Below are 17,039 nucleotides of genomic sequence, written 5' to 3'. Positions count from 1 at the left end.
CTTTCGGTTCGCGCCTTCCTCAAGGTTTTGGCTAACAATGGTATGGGAGGAAAGGCGTACAATAGACCATCTAGCCACGGTGTTGTCAGAGCATCCACTGCTTCTGCTGTTGAGTCCAGGTATCAGGCAAAGTACCTTGGAAGCTGGCAATTGTGACTGGAAGCAAACAGGTCGACTGAGAGGGCACCGAACCGACACTGGAGACGATGGAAAATGGCTGGATGAAGTTTCCATTCTCCCGGAAAGACCTGTTGTCTGCTGAGCCAGTCTGCTGTCACATTCCAAATCCCTCTGAGGTGCTCTGCTTTCAGGGATTGTAGATGTTGTTCTGCCCAGACAAAGATGAGGGAGGCTAAGTCCTGCAGAGGACGAGACCTGGTGCCCCCCTGTCTGTTCAAATGTGATTTTACACACGTGTTGTCTGTTCGAATGAGCACATGATGCAAAGGGAACAGAGACTGAAAATGACATAGAGCCAAGTGGACAGCCTTTAGTTCCAGCCAGTTGATGCTTCGAGATTGCTCTGCGTTGGGCCAAACCCCCTGAACGTACTGGGAGTTGCAGTGGGCTCCCCAACCTATGAGGCTGGCATCTGTGGTCACGACGGTTCTGCGGGGTTCTCTGAACGACGTGCCCTTGGAGAGGTGTTGAACCTTGGTCCACCAGCGGAAGGAGAGGCGCAGAGCGGGGCTCAAACGAACTTTGCGATGGTTGGAGCTGGCAATGTCTTTTTGAAAAGGCAACAGAGTCCACTGAAGGGGCCGAGTGTGGGCTCAAGCCCAGGGCACAATGTGGATTGTGGAGATAAACATCCCGAGCGCTCTGGCGAGAAGCATGACGTCTGCGGATGTTTGTTGCATCAGGGACCTTGCGATGCTTGTGATGGCAGTGATGCGATCTGGAGCCAGGAAGACCATTGCCTGCAGGGTGTCCAACATTGCCCCAAGATGTAGTAGGCGTTGGGTTGGTTGGAGATGGCTTTTGTCGAAGTTGACAAGCCAGCCGTAGGTCTGCAAAACATTGAGGGTGATCATTAAATGATGATGAGCCAGCTCTTCAGACTTGGACCGTATTAGCAGATCATCCAAATATGGGTAGATGTGAACCCCTTGGGTCCGAAGGTAAGCCACTAGGATGAGTAGCACCTTGGTAAATACTCTTGGAGCAGAGGAGAGGCCAAATGGCATCGCTCTATATTGAAAATGTTGGTGGCCAAAGGCAAACCGAAGAAACTTTCTGTGGGCTATGCAAATGGGCACATGGAGATACGCTTCCTTAAGGTCAATAGAAGCCAGGAAGTCTCCTTCATGCAGACTCTCGGTAATGGAATGGAGAGATTCCATTTTGAACCTGCGGTATGTTACAAAACGGTTGACAAACTTGAGGTCCAATACCGCCCTCCAAGATAAATCTCGTTTTGGCACAGCAAATAGGAGGGAGTACACCCCTTCCGACCTCTCAGTTGTGGGAACTGGCTCTATTGCCGCTATGTCCAAGAGGTGATGTATAGCTGTCTGCATGATGTTGTGCCTGGCTGGTGCCCTTGGGCAAGGAGACGGATGGAATCTGTCTGATGGGATTGCCCAGAACTCTATGGTATAGCCATAAGTGAAAAGGTCCCTGATCCAGGAGACCGTAGTAAGGCGCAGCCATCGATCTCCAAAATTAAGTAATCTGCCACCTATGGGGAGGGCGTTAATACTACTTGTGTAGGCGAGGGCCTCCCCTATATGAGGACGATGAGTTGCCCCTGCGCCCTTGGTACTGACCTCTGCCCTGGAAGCGTCGGTTCCAGGAGCCCCTGAATGCGTTGGGGTCATAGGGTCTGAAGTCGCGACCTCGTCCTCCTGGCCGCGTTCCTCGAAAGGACTGGTTAGAACGAAAGGAGGGAAATCGCCTGAAGGGCCTGTGGTCGATGTTCTTGACTGTGGCCAGAACCGGTTTTTGGGCGTCTTTTGGATCAACCAGAACTGCCTTTAGAGCTTCCTCGCCGAAGAGTAGAGATCCGGAGTAAGGAGCCTTGGACAGGTTCAGTCTGGCCGCTGAATCAGCTTGCCAGTGGCGAAGCCAGAGGGTACAACGAGCGACTATTTGAGTCGTCATGGCTCGTGCCCCTAATTGAGTGGCATCAAAAGTGGCATCGGCCACAAAAGCTGCTGTCTTACGTAATTTTGATAGTGCTCTTCTGAAGGCGACAGGATCAGGGTTAGCATCCTCTAGAAGGTCATCCATCCACATCATAGAGGCTCTGGAGAATATGGAGGCTGAAGCAGAGGCACGCATGGCTAAGGCAGTGGCCTCGTGATTCTTGCGGAGGGCGAAGTCTATTCGTCGCTCAGTAGTATCTTTTAGGTGGGATTCCCCTTCCCTGGGCAAAAGAGATCTTGAAACGAGGCGAGCGATTGGTTCATCTATGCCAGGGACATCTAACTTAGTGGCAAAGTCTGGGGCTAGGGCGTACAATCTGTCAGCCAGGTTCTTGAAGCGTCGGGCTTTGAGTGGATGAGCCCATTCTTCGGAGGCTAATTTGGCAATTGGGTCCGGCACCGGGATGTAGTGTTCAGTAGGTGCAGAGGATTTGAGGACCTTGGCCCCTTTGATAGCTGGGGCGGACGAAGTTGAAGGCGCAGTCTGGAGACCAAGGGTATGAAGTACCCTACGTGCTAGCGGCTGATAGTCTGAGGTATCAAACAGGCGATACGATGTATCCTCCTCATGATCTGAATAGTCGCTCCAGTCGTCTTCTTCAACATGGTCAGTGAAAGTTGACTCCTCCGCATACGAGGCTTCGTCCATACATCTGCCTCTGACTACATCAAAGGGATCTGGTGAACAGGAAGGATGAGCTTCATGGCACGCACGTTGGTCCATGTTGAGTGGGGGTATGGCAGGAACTTGTGGTAGTGACTGCATTCGTGTGAAAAAAGCCAGCATGGCTTGGAGTTGGGAGAGGAAATCAGGAGACAGCTGCAGACCAGATGTGGGAGATGTATGTGCCTGGTGAACTATTGGAACAGATGTTTGAGGCGGTAAGCCAGAGGTAGGTTTGTTAGGCGAACAGTGAGCGGGGAAGCCAACAAACTCTTCCTCGTCAGAGGCAGTAGTAGGAGAATGGAAAATGTCACTTATGTGTTTCTGTGCTGTAGCGGTGGTTGGCACAGAGACATAACGAGGGCGCTTTGGTTTACTATGGCTGGAAAGATGTTTTGTCTTAGCCAGTGCTTTGGCATGTCTGGTCTTAGACGTGTTAGGATGTTGTAGCTTGGCTGATTGTGGCATGTCTGGCTGATCTGGCACCATGTGTGTTGATGGTGACATGCCTGGCTGTTCTGCCATCTTATATTAACCTGGGTGCAGTACACTGCCACGGAGGGAGCAGAATGTAAAGACCCGAACTGGCACAGCGTACTACCACGGAGGGGGTAGGATACATTGGCAGATGGCGAAGTGCACTGCCACAGAGGGGGCAGAATGCACTGAGGTATCAGCGTTAATATAATATAGGCTGTTTTAGAGTTGGCACACTCAGATTAGTGCTGTAGGCTGGGTTTTTTGGCTTGTTCACGGCCCCAGAGGGGGCAGGATATACAATGTAAATCAGATTTAATACAAGTCAGCTACTGATATTAAAGCTCCAGCCTTGATAATGTAATCCAGCCACTAGGATTAAAGCTCCAGCCTTGATAATACAATCCAGCCCACTAGGATTGGAGCTCCAGCCTTGATAATATAATTCAGCCACTAGGATTACAGCCACAGTAAATGTGTGTAAATCAGCCGTGTGTAAATTTGTCAGCAGCACACATACACAAACGTACGGATAGATAGCCTGCAGGGGAGGTATCCGATAAAAGGAGAACAAAAAGGGCGGGAAATTCAAAATCAAAAAGAAAAAATGGCGCCCGGAAAAAAAAGAGCGGGAAAAAATGGCGGAGAGGGAAGAAGCAATGGCGGCCGTCGGAAGCGAACTGGAGGAAGGGCTGCCCAGCACGGTCTCGCCGAAAACCGCAGTAGCGGCTCTAGAAAATCCCCGGAAGGAAGCAGGTAGGGGAAAAACGGCAGCCGCCGCAGAGAGAGCCGCCGTCGCGGTCTGTAAAGCCCTTCGCAGTGGGATTTAAGCCATGTAGCGAGGGCGATCTGAGGCAAAGGAGTAACGGCGGGAGCCGCAGCTGCAAGCTCCAGCTGAGATCGGATAAGCCGCAGCCGCGGCAACAGATCAGGGGGGGGAGGGAGGGTCAAAAGCGATCAAGGCAATCAAAAAAGGGAACCGCAGCCGCGGTCACTGAGGGAGCCCCCTGGCTACGGATACGACAGAGCCGGGGGGGAGGGGGCTTGAAACTGCCAAAACAAAGAGAGCCGCAGCCGCGGTCTCAGAGGGAGCCCCCAGTCAAGGAAATAAAATAAATTGAATAGCTCTGAGGAAAGAGCGAAGAGAGCCGCAGCCGCGGTCTCTAAGGGGACCCTCAGTATGCTAGACACAAAAACGGAAAAAAGGCTTTAAAGACAAATAGACAAATACGAGACTTAGCTAAATGCTATGTGAAATTCCAATCTTGTTCGTACGAAGGCAAGAATGAACTGGAGAGTGGGAGGGGCATGACGTCCCTAGTCTTGACTTCAAAAACATTCTTGCCTTCGCACGATAGGTGGAACTATTCCCCACAGTGATGGCCCACCTCCTATGGAAAATCCAAACGCCTCGAACGAAGGCAAGAATGTACTGGAGTGGGAGGGGCTCAATGCCCCAGGTCTTGACTTCAATCCATTCTTGTCTTCGAATGCTAGATGGCAGTGTTTCCCACACAATGTCGGACTACCTGAGGAAAATGGGATTATACCCAGCTATTTTTAAGGTTTCATACTCTCCAAGAGGTTTTGTGAAGACAACCATGGTAGTGCAATGGATACCTGAAATGGATAAGCAATGGTAGATGTGGCTCCAGCTCAACTCACTGCTTAGAGACTTTTAACACTGCTTAAAATATCACCACTTAGAGATTTTTACTATTGTGATTTATAAATGCTTTTTAAATAAAATAATCATCAAAAGTGCAAATATTTACAGTAATAGTCCACTTATCATAACATTCGTATGACAGAACATTGGTGGCAATGTCATCAAAACAGAGGTTCAAAATGTGGTCAGAGCTCTCTTTCACTGTCTCTGTGTACAGAGTCAGAAGCAATCTTTACGCTCAGTTTACACCAAGGGTGGGGATCCTCAGATCCAGAAGCCAAATGCAGCCCTCCAAACCTCTCCTCCTGGCCCCCAGGACTCTCTTCAGACCACACTACCTCCCGAAGGCTGCTCAGCGCCCTTGTATAGTGGTGTTGCCTGGCTGCAACACAGTAACTCTTCTTCATAGCCTCGAAGGAGAGGCCACGTGTAGAAAACTGACTTTGGTGCGGCTGGAATGTAGCCTACTGCACAAAGGTAAGAGTCACACACATACCTAAGTGCCCATCACTGACATGCAACCTCCCCAGAAGAACTGCACAGGGACGTGGGATCGCTGCTCAGTCCCAGGTCTTAACAGAAATAAGGTGAAGCACCTGCTAACCTAAATGCTAAATTGCAAAAGGTCTCTCCTATGGTGTGGTGGTCTAGTGTGGGGGAGAGCCTGGAAAGCTTTTGCATTCAAAACAAGTGCTCCATCAAGAAGTAAAAGCCCCGGGCCGTAGCTGACCAGCTCATCCCATCAGTGCAAGGATTTCTGCTTCTGCAATGGAACTTTCTCCTCCCTCTCCCCTCCCTGCATCCTCCACAAAAGTGCTCAGATACCTACCTTAAAACAAAACAACTGAGGGGTGGGGGCAGGGGATAACAAGACCAACCATGTGGAGGCTTAGATTGTGACAAGCACCTCAGTTTCTTCCTTTTCTCCTTTCATGGTCTTCCTTCAGGCCTGCTCTTTAAACCAAGCACATAACCTACTTCCCAAATCTGTAAAGGCAGGAGAAGACTGGCTTTGGGAAGGAAGTGGGAGGCATCTCCCTGCTCAGCTTCTCTGCCTTGTCTCCTTCAATTTAGAAGACTATGTCTTCTGCTGGGTGGACAGAGAGCACTCATTGTCTGGTTCACTGGATGACAGCAAGTGCAGAGAACATTTTTTTCTGAATAATGTAGATAATTCGAACTTTTTACTCAGACTATGTTGGGTCTTAATCCATATCTGGCCTCACTAAACTAGGGTAACAGGAACTGTCACAGCACACCAGCTTCCCTGGGTCCTGTGCTGCAATGGGGATGGAATTTCAGCCACAACTGAGTGTGCGCATCTGTTTGCCCATCCTCCCCATTAAGAACTAGCTGCCATCAGGTGAAAGTCTTCATTTTCCCCCCAGTTGCCTTTTACCCAAACAGCCTTAGAATTCCCTTTGTTTCTCCTCTAGAACAACTCCAAGTAGCTTGTCATTTGGCTTATAGATGTGGAGTGGTATATAAACACAGAAGACACGGTTTGTATAAAACAAAGAGTTTCTAAAAGATTAACAAACGGTTCTTAAGAAAAAAAGAAGTCTTAACAAGGAAATGTAACTAGCATACAAGTGACTTCTCCATGGAGCAAAGGCTCAGTCAAAATAAATGTAGACATGATCACAATCCGCTTTCCGATCACTAGTAACAACCCTAAAGACATTGACTTCTATTAGCTGTATTTACAGTCTGCATATCCTGTGTATCCTGAGATCATGCCTTGATCTGCTCACTCTTTGCGTAAGATGTTCTGTTTTAACATGTTTTTAAAAATGTTTTGTTTTAATATATTTTAAAGTCTGTTTTATGATGGTTTAGAGAGTTTTTAATGTTTTTGTTTGCCACCCTGGGCTCCTACTGGGAGGAAGGGCAGGATATAAATATAATAAATAAAATTATAATAAAATTAAGATCCTCCCCGATCTGCCAGCCAAAGCAAGTTAATGATCAGATATAGCCTCTGGCCACTGACTCGCAAGCCACAAGTTAGAGGGTCATAATTCTCAGCCACGGTTCTCAGCCTATGTGCCAAGCCCTGTATCTACAATGAAATTCCTGGACAGGTCAGGTTAACCTCTTAATCCCCAAACACATTTACATACACCGGAATTACATTTCTAGCTAACACAAAACAGTTTATTATAATGCCAAGCAATGCATTTTCTTCACAGGAACCAATAATTATTTCCTAAGGGACATGGCTGAAACTGGTGCCACTTTGAACCTTACACCAAAAGTGGCACCAGTTTCAGCCATGTTTCTTAAGGTATTTAAAAAGTCAAACTTTCTATTTCTCATGAAACAAATACTTTGGCATAGGCTCTTGAACTATAAAACAAAGGAAACAGGATTCTTCTCAAATCATTCTAAAGCTGTGTATGAAATAGATTCCAGGTGGATACTAGATTTAAGACACAATCCTCACCCATACACAGGCTATATTAGTAGCAGGAGGAGGAGTATATTTCATATACATTAGGTTTTTTCACAAAAGTGATTTTATTATCATAATAATAAAACCTAAAATGCTTATTCATAATATATATGTATAAGAAGGCAGCTCCAATTCAACCCACCCCACCAAAAAAAAAAGAAAAGAAAAAAGGCAAAAGAGGCCACACGTATACCTAAGTGCCCTCCAATTAAAGGGCCAAAAGCCTGGACAAATAAATAAAAAGTTTGCCTGGCCCCTAAAAAGAGAAGTGATGGCGTCAGGATATGCATTATGCACAAATTATTTTCTTGTAAAGAAAAACAGCTTCATTAGGTTTCTCCTTTTTTTCCACTTTTCTTTTCCAATTGTCCCAACTGCTGCTTTTCCCTCCTCAAAATGCATGTATGCCCTGGGGGACACTTTGGAGTGGAAAAGCTGTGGCCTTAAATACACACACATCTCCACTAACTCCCCCCCCAACAGCTGATTTTCTTTTCGTTTTAAAAAATGAGGAGGAGCTGGCAGCCTCAGCATTAGAGCTCTAATATATCTACTAGAATGGAATGAGGAGTCAGCCACATTCTTTCCCTTGTCCATCTAGCTCATCTAGTAAGCCCTACCTGGCCAGAAGAACTCATGGCACATTGAGTTAATAGTGGGAATATGGTTAGGGCGCACATAGCAATAATCAATGGGTGCATCTGGCTCAGCAGTCCAGCTAGGATCACTCTTGTGTGAATGGGCACGAATCTCAGTCAGCAGCCGAAGTTTTGGAGGCTTGGTTTCATAATCACGCCTGGAGAGGAAACAACAACATTTGTCATTTTAGAGCACAAAAGTAGTCAGATCAGATCAGGCCTGTAATTCAGACATGGGCATGGTGCATACAGACGAGGAGTGGATAGTTTTTTGTTGTTGCCAGAGTCTAGTTGCCAAAACCAGTCACAAAATGGCAGTTTAAGGAAAAGAGCTACCACAATTACCTGGTGCACCCATGACTCGCATATTTTAATATCTTCCTGTATGAATTCAAATAGAGATTACTGCAGAGGTTCGACGTCAAATGCTACACAAAATTATAAAAAAGATGACAGGGAGCCTCTTTGTATCCCAGAATGCCAGGACAGAACAGCTACTTCCCCCATGTGCTCATACAGTCTCCTACTCATGCTTCTCTGGTAATTTCTGGAGCTCCATGAGGTCCCAAGGTCTGCCTACTCTTCAGACCAGCACTTGCAAGACCATGGGACAACAAGCAAACCTCAAGTTAGTAGTGTACAAGTCTTGAGGATCAAAGCAGCACAACCTGAGGGTGTAATTCTATCCACAAGGTGTAACCTGAGCTCCCTACAGCAGGTTCCTGTCTCTGTGCCTGCTTTTGGGGGCTGCCTTTTAGGATTAGTTGTCACCACCCCATCTCTTGCTCTTCCCCTCCCTTTCTGCTGCAGTTGCACCATCCTTCTTCACTCTTTTCTGCTCCTACAGGTTCCACAGGCCATCTAGGTAGCCCCCTCTCCAGCCCTGTCCCTCTCTCAACCACACCTGGGACTCTTGTCAGCAGATGGATGTGTCCCATATATGACTGCATCAGTAGGTGCTGGTGGTCATAGCTAGCCCACCTAGACCTCCAACACAAATGGAAGCTAGGGGGACAGGGCAGTGAGCCCTGAACGGCTGTTACATTCAATTTATCAAGAAGCTCGATTCAGGTTTAAATAATGATAGTGGGATTTTTTTAACCCCAGTACAGGTATTAACATAGTAAACCTAGAACATCCATGTTATGACCTGTTACTACTGTTATGAATGGTCATTGTGTTTGTTTTGCGTACTTTGAATAGTCTCAAACTGTACTTTCCATTGACATTTGATCCCACCCTACACGACTGGGAGGAAGGGAGGGGTATAAATATAATTTTAAAAAAAATCTTTTCTTTTACAATCATGTCTCTTTTTTGCACACATATATATACAACTACATATAAATACGCTTGTTTACATCTATATTACACACAAACACTTTCCTGCAAACAGAGATGCAGACCATGCATTTAATATAAGCAGACTAGAATAAAAACGTAAGTTTAGCTAGGCTCCATATTTTGAAAGAAGAGACTCAACCTAGCGAAGAAAGCCTAAAGAATGACAACCACTTGAAATCTTTATATATATATATACACACAATGAAGAACCAGATTATAATTTAGAGACTGCAGTGTGGCCAAACATTTGGACATATTAACTCATATATATTTAACCAATTTTGAAGAGATTTTGATATTTGTGATGGATTTATTAGAATCAAAATATAATTGAAGATTAGGGGTCTCCCATTCTCCAGTGTGTGATTTTTAAAATAAACTGTATTCCAATGTAGACCTTTTTAGATTAAAAACATGTAAAGCAGTTTGCCAGGATTTTATTGTTTTGATACTAGTATATTTAGGCAAAACTGGAATAAACAGAAGAGCTTCGGAATATTTTAATGGACGCTATTGTCTCTAGTATGGAGTCTTTTTTGTGCCATGCCGAAACTCCCCCCCCCCGTTTTCTTATTATTGGGTTGTACTTTTGTTTCCAAATTTTGTGTAAATTCTTGGAGATATTCACTCCAAGGTACTTTACTGCTTTATAACATGTCTTGGTTTTGTGTTTTCTGGAATTTTCTGAAATTGTGTTTTCTGACCTATGTTTATGTACAAGGAATCTGACTTCCCATATTTAATTCTAAACCCTGCTCCTTTCCTTCACCATAGTTTCTGATTATGGACATAATCCGGGGAGGTCTTCAGCAGGGTGTAATTGTAATAGAGCAACACTGTCAACAAACACGGTAACCAGAAGTTGTTTAACCTCAAAGCTTCCTGATCCCAGCCTCTGCCCAAGATATGAGCACCCGTTTGGTGCCATGAGATAGCTGAAAAGGTCAAAAGTCTAAATTGATATTTCGTAAGATGTTGAATATAATTTTCAAACCACCTCCACTTTTATTTTTTGGGCCAACCTGATATTTCTGCAAAACTAGTTGAGAAGAAAGCTTACTTCCCAAGTCAACGGCCAGGAACACATCAAGGGTGAAAATGGCCAAGGGTTTTTTAGATGGGCTCCTCCTGGGAGAAAGGGTGGTATATAAATCTAATTTAATTACTTAATTTTACTGTGAAAAATGAGGCCTCACTGGATCAGAAATCTGCCAGCCTTTTATGAGGGCTGTTTAGTGCAGGCTAATGTAATTGAAAATAATGTCATTCAATCAGGAGGCCACCCTAGGATGGAAAATCTGAAACTGTACTGATGCCGGTGCACAGTCAGACATTCCAACTCAGCCTGTATCTGCAGAAAGTGCCATTCCTGCCAGCATAGCTGTGATTATGATATATTTATTCTGGAGTATGAGCAGCAGCAAGCAGAACAGAAAGAAAAGTTGAGGATTCAAAGGCCCTTCAAATGTTTCTCAGGTTATATCATGATACAAAGGTAGAAAATGTGTGTCTGGGCTTAGAGAGGACTGTGAGGCGTCCTTCCCTGGCTCTCCCTGTCAGGTTCCTACCTGCTCGTGGTTACTGCCTGTCTCTAGGCACCACCAGGGACTCCACCAGTCCGGACCGCTCTCTCTTATGATTTCTCTCCCCGCTCTAGCACAGATCTCAACAGATCCCCCTGCTAGGCAACCACCAGTAACGTCCCAATACTAGTATTCCCAGAGACTCTGAATACTGGTATTGTTATTCTCTTCACCGCTGCCACCATTTGTTACAGTTCCCCTTCAGCCTTGGTCATTACCTTACCCTCCCTTCTGGTCTGTGAAACCCCAGCCAAGGATCAGGCCTTTGGTAAACCAAATTAAGTATTTATTACAGATAACAAAACTAATACGATTAACAGGATTTCTTCTTAAGGCACATAAGCATATGGTTTTACTCAATACTAATCCGAACTCCACCTCCCTCCTTCTTCACTCTCTCCTGACAAACAACTCTCTCAAACCCCACCAAGCAATCCACTCTTTCTCTTCTCCCCCCAGATTCCACAATTTACCACCTCACATTCACCCAGATTTACCTGTCATCCTTTCATTTATACTGTCAGCCATTTTAAACATTCAGCCAATCATCAAGCATTCTATTGCCCATTCACTCCCCCTCCTCTTTCACTACTTACCATGTATACTCTAAACAACCAGCACTTACCATATATACACTAATATATAGGAACATCACAAGGACATTTTCCCTTTTTTGTCTAGCAACCTATAGAAAACTGTGTTCAGATGGCTCCCCACTATCCAGTCCCCGTCACCAAAGCATTCCAATTTATTAAAACCAGTATGAGGAAGTTCCATTGCCTAGAGTTGGGGCTGTATAAAACAAATATGAAGTCTATCTCCTTAAGTATCTTTAACAAAGATAAATCTATCCTCTGGGTCCCACAGAACCCTTGTACTGCTATTAATAATAAATATTACTACTATTAATAATGTTAATAATAATATTAATGCCACCTGCCACACTTGAAGCCCAGGGCTGAAAAACAGTGCCCAAAATATTCATCTCTCAGCAGCCTCCCACATCTGTGTGATGCGTTTCCTAGAAGTATGTAACAATGGGTTTTTGATATTTGAAATAATTAGATATCATTTTCCTTTTGATGGGATCACCCACACCCTCCACATTCCAAGAAAGCACCTTTAAGTCCCCTTGGTATTGCATCAATGGTGCCAGTGTACCCGTGGCACTAAAGTAAGGGCTGACAATTTTCCCCTCCCATACCCAACCTCACATGTTGACCAGTGGCTATACGTAAGTAGAACAAAGACAGAATATGAACAAGTAACAATATAGAACCTGTCAGGTCATCATGCCCCATTTTGCTATGAAGTTACCTACTTGGAGGCCCTGCAATCAGACCTAAAGGTAGTCTCACTGGTTCTTGGAGACACAGCGATAGTGGGTGGAGGGAGGTGAGTGTGTAGGCAGTCATCTGTGCCATCTGCTGAGTTTGAATATATATTTGAGTGTATCTAGTTTGAGTATATGTTCTGTATATTTGCTGCACTGAGTCTAGCCTGGGTCAGGTCAAAGCAAGCAGATTTGTAAATTTCTTCAAATCTCTGTGCACCTTGCTTCTGGTGAAAATCTCAAAAGGAGCCCATTATGAGTTCACAGTGGGTTGTGATCTTGCTTGTGTTCTTTCTCCTTTTGGTAGACCAGCCCTATTGGGCAGGAAAGGATGGTTCGTCTGGATGCCTTCCAGGTTGTAACCGAGTGGATCATGCCAACTGCTCGTATTAAGAGCTGGAAAGCTCTCTACTTGATAATGGGAGCTTGCAGATTTCTCTGTTGCTAGTCTCAGGTGGTTGTGCCTTCAGAGGGTGGTATATCTAATACAGACCCACTGAAATCAATGAACCTAAGTTAGTCGTGTCTATTAACTTTAATGGGACTACTCTAAGTAGGATTTAGTTGAATACAACCTAGAGTGTTCTACCGCTTAGGTCTTGCAGTATCAGTAGTAGAGTGCCTTCAAAACTGAATTTTTGTAGGGTTCTTGCCTGCTTCATCAAGGCATCTTTTCTTTGGTAATGCTGAAAATCATCAATTACATCTCTGTGTTCACTATCAGGGAAGGGGGCATTAGTGCCCATATGCCCTTTCAATGTCCATATGCAGAATATTTAAATCTGGAAATATATCATTCGATCAGGCCACCAGAAAGCTAATCATAACAGCTCCTTGAGAGCAACTCAGGACTACATGAACCTAAATATTTTGCTTTCTCATTGGTACTAAAGGTCCACCATCTTAATTTACAATACTTTCTGCATCAACGAAAAGGCTTGAATTCCCCCCTTCCTTTTTATACATGCCTCAAAAGTCTGTTCCACTGCTTGGACTTGAATATTAAAGCTTTACTTTTTCTTCCTACTTTTTTTTAATTCGCCCCAGTGCTAAGGATCCTTGCTTCCTTTCCCTTTCATGTGTTTTCAGACATACCCTGCAGCAAGGTATAACTTCTCTCTCTCCCTCATCAGTTTTCTAGCTTCCGCTACTCCTGTTCGTTTTTCTAACCTCCTTGGGTTTGCCAGTTATTTCTCACTCCCTCTAAACCCCTCCATTCTCTGTGACAGCCTTCAGTTGTTACCTTATAAATTGCCTTTTACTTTATCTATTAATACATCGTCCTTTTCCCTGAGAGCATTCTGCCACCTGAATAAAATTCCTAAAGTTACACGTGCTGTGATCCTGTATATCTGGTAAATGTGCTGGTTTTTGTTCCAGATCTACCACACTAACAGGTGCTTGTCCTCTGGCATAACAGAGCCAGGCCTGCAGAGGGAAGGGCTTCTCCTAGCACAAGAGCCAAATCCTTCAGTTATTCAGTATTGCGTCTTATGCATAAGTATCACAAGAGGAAATGCAAACAAGTAAATTTTCCTCTTTCCATGCTTTTGGTATAAAGCACAAAGGGAGAAGTTGCCTATCTGCTCTGCAGGGACACTCCACATTGGGTGCTCATCCATCTCCCCATGGCTATGGATTCACTTGGTAGCAAAATCACCTCTGCCAATTTCAGTTCTCCATCTGTAAAATGGGGATTACAGTGATTTCACAAAGGTGTTATGAGTAGACTTAATAGACTGCATTTATATAATTTTTATCCTATCTTTCAGTCTCAAGTCAAGGCTCTAAGAGCTCTTTGCCAAATGAGAGTGCTGAACAATTACCAATAATCATTAGTATGTTTATCTGTCCAGAAAGTTATCTGTAGGGAAAAAAGGAAAAGGAACAGCCTGTTCCAAAATGATAATAGCTAAGTAATCTGTACCTGATGTAGGGTTTCAAAACACGGGAAGTGTAGGGACTGATAATGCTGTGGTCAGTTAACGCATCTTCTGAGCCTACAAGTCGGCACAGAAATTTTGTTGGCATTTGTCGAAACCCCTTCACAGCAGACAGCTTAGTCTGTAAAACAAAGACAAAACCAATGAGGAAATCAGCCTAGAACAGACAGCAATGGTAGGGCAGTGCTCTGTGATTAACAAGATATAAATAACATCTGCATCTGATCCTTGCAACTTGATAAGAAAATATAGATAACCAGTTGCATGCTGCAGCTAACTTGCCATTTTATAAATAGTCATTTGCACCAACTACCAGGTTGCTATTATTATTATTATGTCCAATTTTCAAAAAAAAGGTGGAAGTTTCTTTTCAAGATGCTGATGTTACCTAGTTCCCCTTAGGAATTTGCACAGTATTACCTTATTAAAATGAACATTAGACTTACTGTGACTGTCTGTTCTCATCAATGGATGAAGAATTTATCCATAAGTTGGCTCTTTCCCATCCACACTTGCTTCAGGGGCAGAGCTATGCAAGACTTTGTGAGGGAGGGAGGGCTTCTCCCACTGAAAAAGGCCAAGCACAGTTTCAGGGTACAATATACTCCATTAAAAACAGGTCTTGGTTTCCAAGAAACCATTAACTTCTGCAAAAATAAATTATAAATGAGTTGGTACATTAATACCCAAGAATGTCATTCCCAGGATCCGAACAATTTTAACTACTGAATCTGGGAGTCATATGATTGCAGTAAGGAGACAATCTTGGGTGTATGTGGATAATCTCCATCCACTGAAGAGTGTAGCCACAGATCCCTCACTAGAAGGATTCTTAGAGCATCCACAACTTCTTAAGCTTTTTTTTTTTTAAGAAGAAAAATCTATATAGGTTGGCAGTCTCTTGTATTGACCTTGAAAACACTTCAAGCTTGCAAGCATCATTTAAGTTGACTTACAGCAAACAGATACAAAGTAAATGAAATCAGCCACCACACATACCTTCCACAAAAATAATAAAACATCACCCTCTTGAAAGGAGAGAGGTTAGAGCAGCCTGTCCCAAGCAGTAACATTGCTCCATTTCATTTAGAGGAATTTCACAATGGATGTGATCATGGACAGGGATACACAAAGAATTACCTAACAAACAGTGCCTAAAAGTGTGCTGTATGGACTAGAAGGCCTGCATCCCCTTTGCCCACTATTCCATCCAGAGCATGGGAGTTATTGGAAAAACAGTTGCGCTTGGAAACATTAACCTGGTATCGATCCAAGATTCTGAAATCCTGGCTGGTAGTTCTGTACATTGCATAACCTGCTGCTGAACAGGAAACTCTTCCTTCCTTGGCTCCATAAATCCGATCAACTAGGAGAAGAGCAGCATTCACAGTGCTGTCCAAGTCAAAGAGGGGTAGGCCTCTCTCTCGTTTGGCCTGTCGGACTATCAACTTGCGTCTCAGTCTCCGAGCCTCAGGGGTCATAGCTGTAGCATGAGGACAACCCTCCAAGTTCCTCAGAAGAAGCTTTTCTTCATAGATACTAATAGGTGTAAACTTGGGTATATTGGATTTAGCATCCTTACGTTCTGGCTGTATCTTCCGTTTGTCTCGACCCTGGTCCTGAAGGGATGTGTGTGTATTATCAGAGTTTTCAGCATCACGTTCCAGTCTCTCTGCTTTTTCTTCTTCACTCTCCAGCTCTTGTTTAATCTGCTCAGGTGTCTTCACCTTCTTCTGGATCATTCTCACTGGCCCACTTGGAGGTGGGATATACTCTATTCCTGGGTCTATAACACCATCACCTTCCATCTCTTCATCATCTATAAACAGAACAAAACATTTCACAAATATTATGATAGTATAAATAATACAACTGGGTGCTCCTCCTAACAGATCACTAAGGATGGTCCTTAATGTGAAAGGATGTAATATTCCATTGGGACTGCCCTTTCCAAAATAGTATTCTCTACATATGGTACTTAGATTCAGAATGATGAAAATCAGACCACTAAAGAAAAGTAGATCCAGTGGTGTTCTGAATAGGGTGCTCAATTCAGGAAGGTAGGCCATAAAAGCCTAACAGCTGAAAAGTTTGTTTATTTATTTATTTATTTATTTAATTTAATTTATATACCGCCCTAAGCCAAAAAGGCTCTCTGGGCGGTGTACATAAAAGATAAACAAGCAAAATATATAAATACAGTAAATATAACAGAATCAAAAGTCAAAACAACAAACAACAACCACCAAGCGACATCAAAATATAACAATAATAAGATACTGTTTAAAATACACGATAAAAACAATTATTAAGATACATTCTAAAATGCCTGGGAGTATAAAAAGGTTTTCACCTGGCGCCGAAAAGATAGCAGCGTCGGCGCCAGACGTACCTCATCGGGGAGACTATTCCACAATAGTTAGGCCCTTCTGCAGTACAAAAGTATCTTAAAAGCATATCAATTTGGTGGACAAGGACAAAAAATCAACAGATGTATACTGAAGGGGCGTGTCCTGATAACTGCTGAGTGTAACCAGCAGCAGCTGTGTATGCTGGGAGTTTCATTCTGTTCCCTGACTCCTAACTGTGCAGAGCAGAGGGAGCTGCCTTAGCTTGTCTAGATCATATACAAGGGAGCCAGTGAACAGCACAAGCAACCAGGGAGTTTGTCAGTGAAGTTTGGCAGGGGAGGTCCCTAACACAAAAAAATATTTTAGTGCATATCATATACCAGTGGAACTCTCCTGTTAACCTTCAAGGAGGACAGGACACAGCACAGGGTATTC

The 17,039-nt window shown here is 44.1% G+C and overlaps 1 protein-coding gene across 2 annotated transcripts in view; it reads right to left on the bottom strand.

Annotated features, from left to right (window-relative positions):
- KAT14 (lysine acetyltransferase 14) overlaps nt 1-17,039 on the bottom strand; it is a 52,428-nt gene that overhangs the window by 14,940 nt on the left and 20,449 nt on the right. For both annotated transcript variants that reach the window (XM_061585787.1, XM_061585798.1), the window contains exons 6-8: nt 15,513-16,072; nt 14,238-14,374; nt 8,033-8,208 (exon numbers count right to left, since the gene is read on the bottom strand). In XM_061585787.1, coding sequence (XP_061441771.1) covers nt 8,033-8,208; nt 14,238-14,374; nt 15,513-16,072 — 873 coding nt within the window. The remainder of the gene's footprint in view (nt 1-8,032; nt 8,209-14,237; nt 14,375-15,512; nt 16,073-17,039) is intronic.

The sequence above is a fragment of the Rhineura floridana genome, chromosome 1 (genome assembly GCF_030035675.1).
Source record: "Rhineura floridana isolate rRhiFlo1 chromosome 1, rRhiFlo1.hap2, whole genome shotgun sequence".
Taxonomy (NCBI): Eukaryota; Metazoa; Chordata; class Lepidosauria; order Squamata; family Rhineuridae; genus Rhineura; species Rhineura floridana.
The sequence above is the reverse complement of the archived record's forward strand: the minus strand, read 5'-3'. Positions and strand labels throughout refer to the sequence as shown.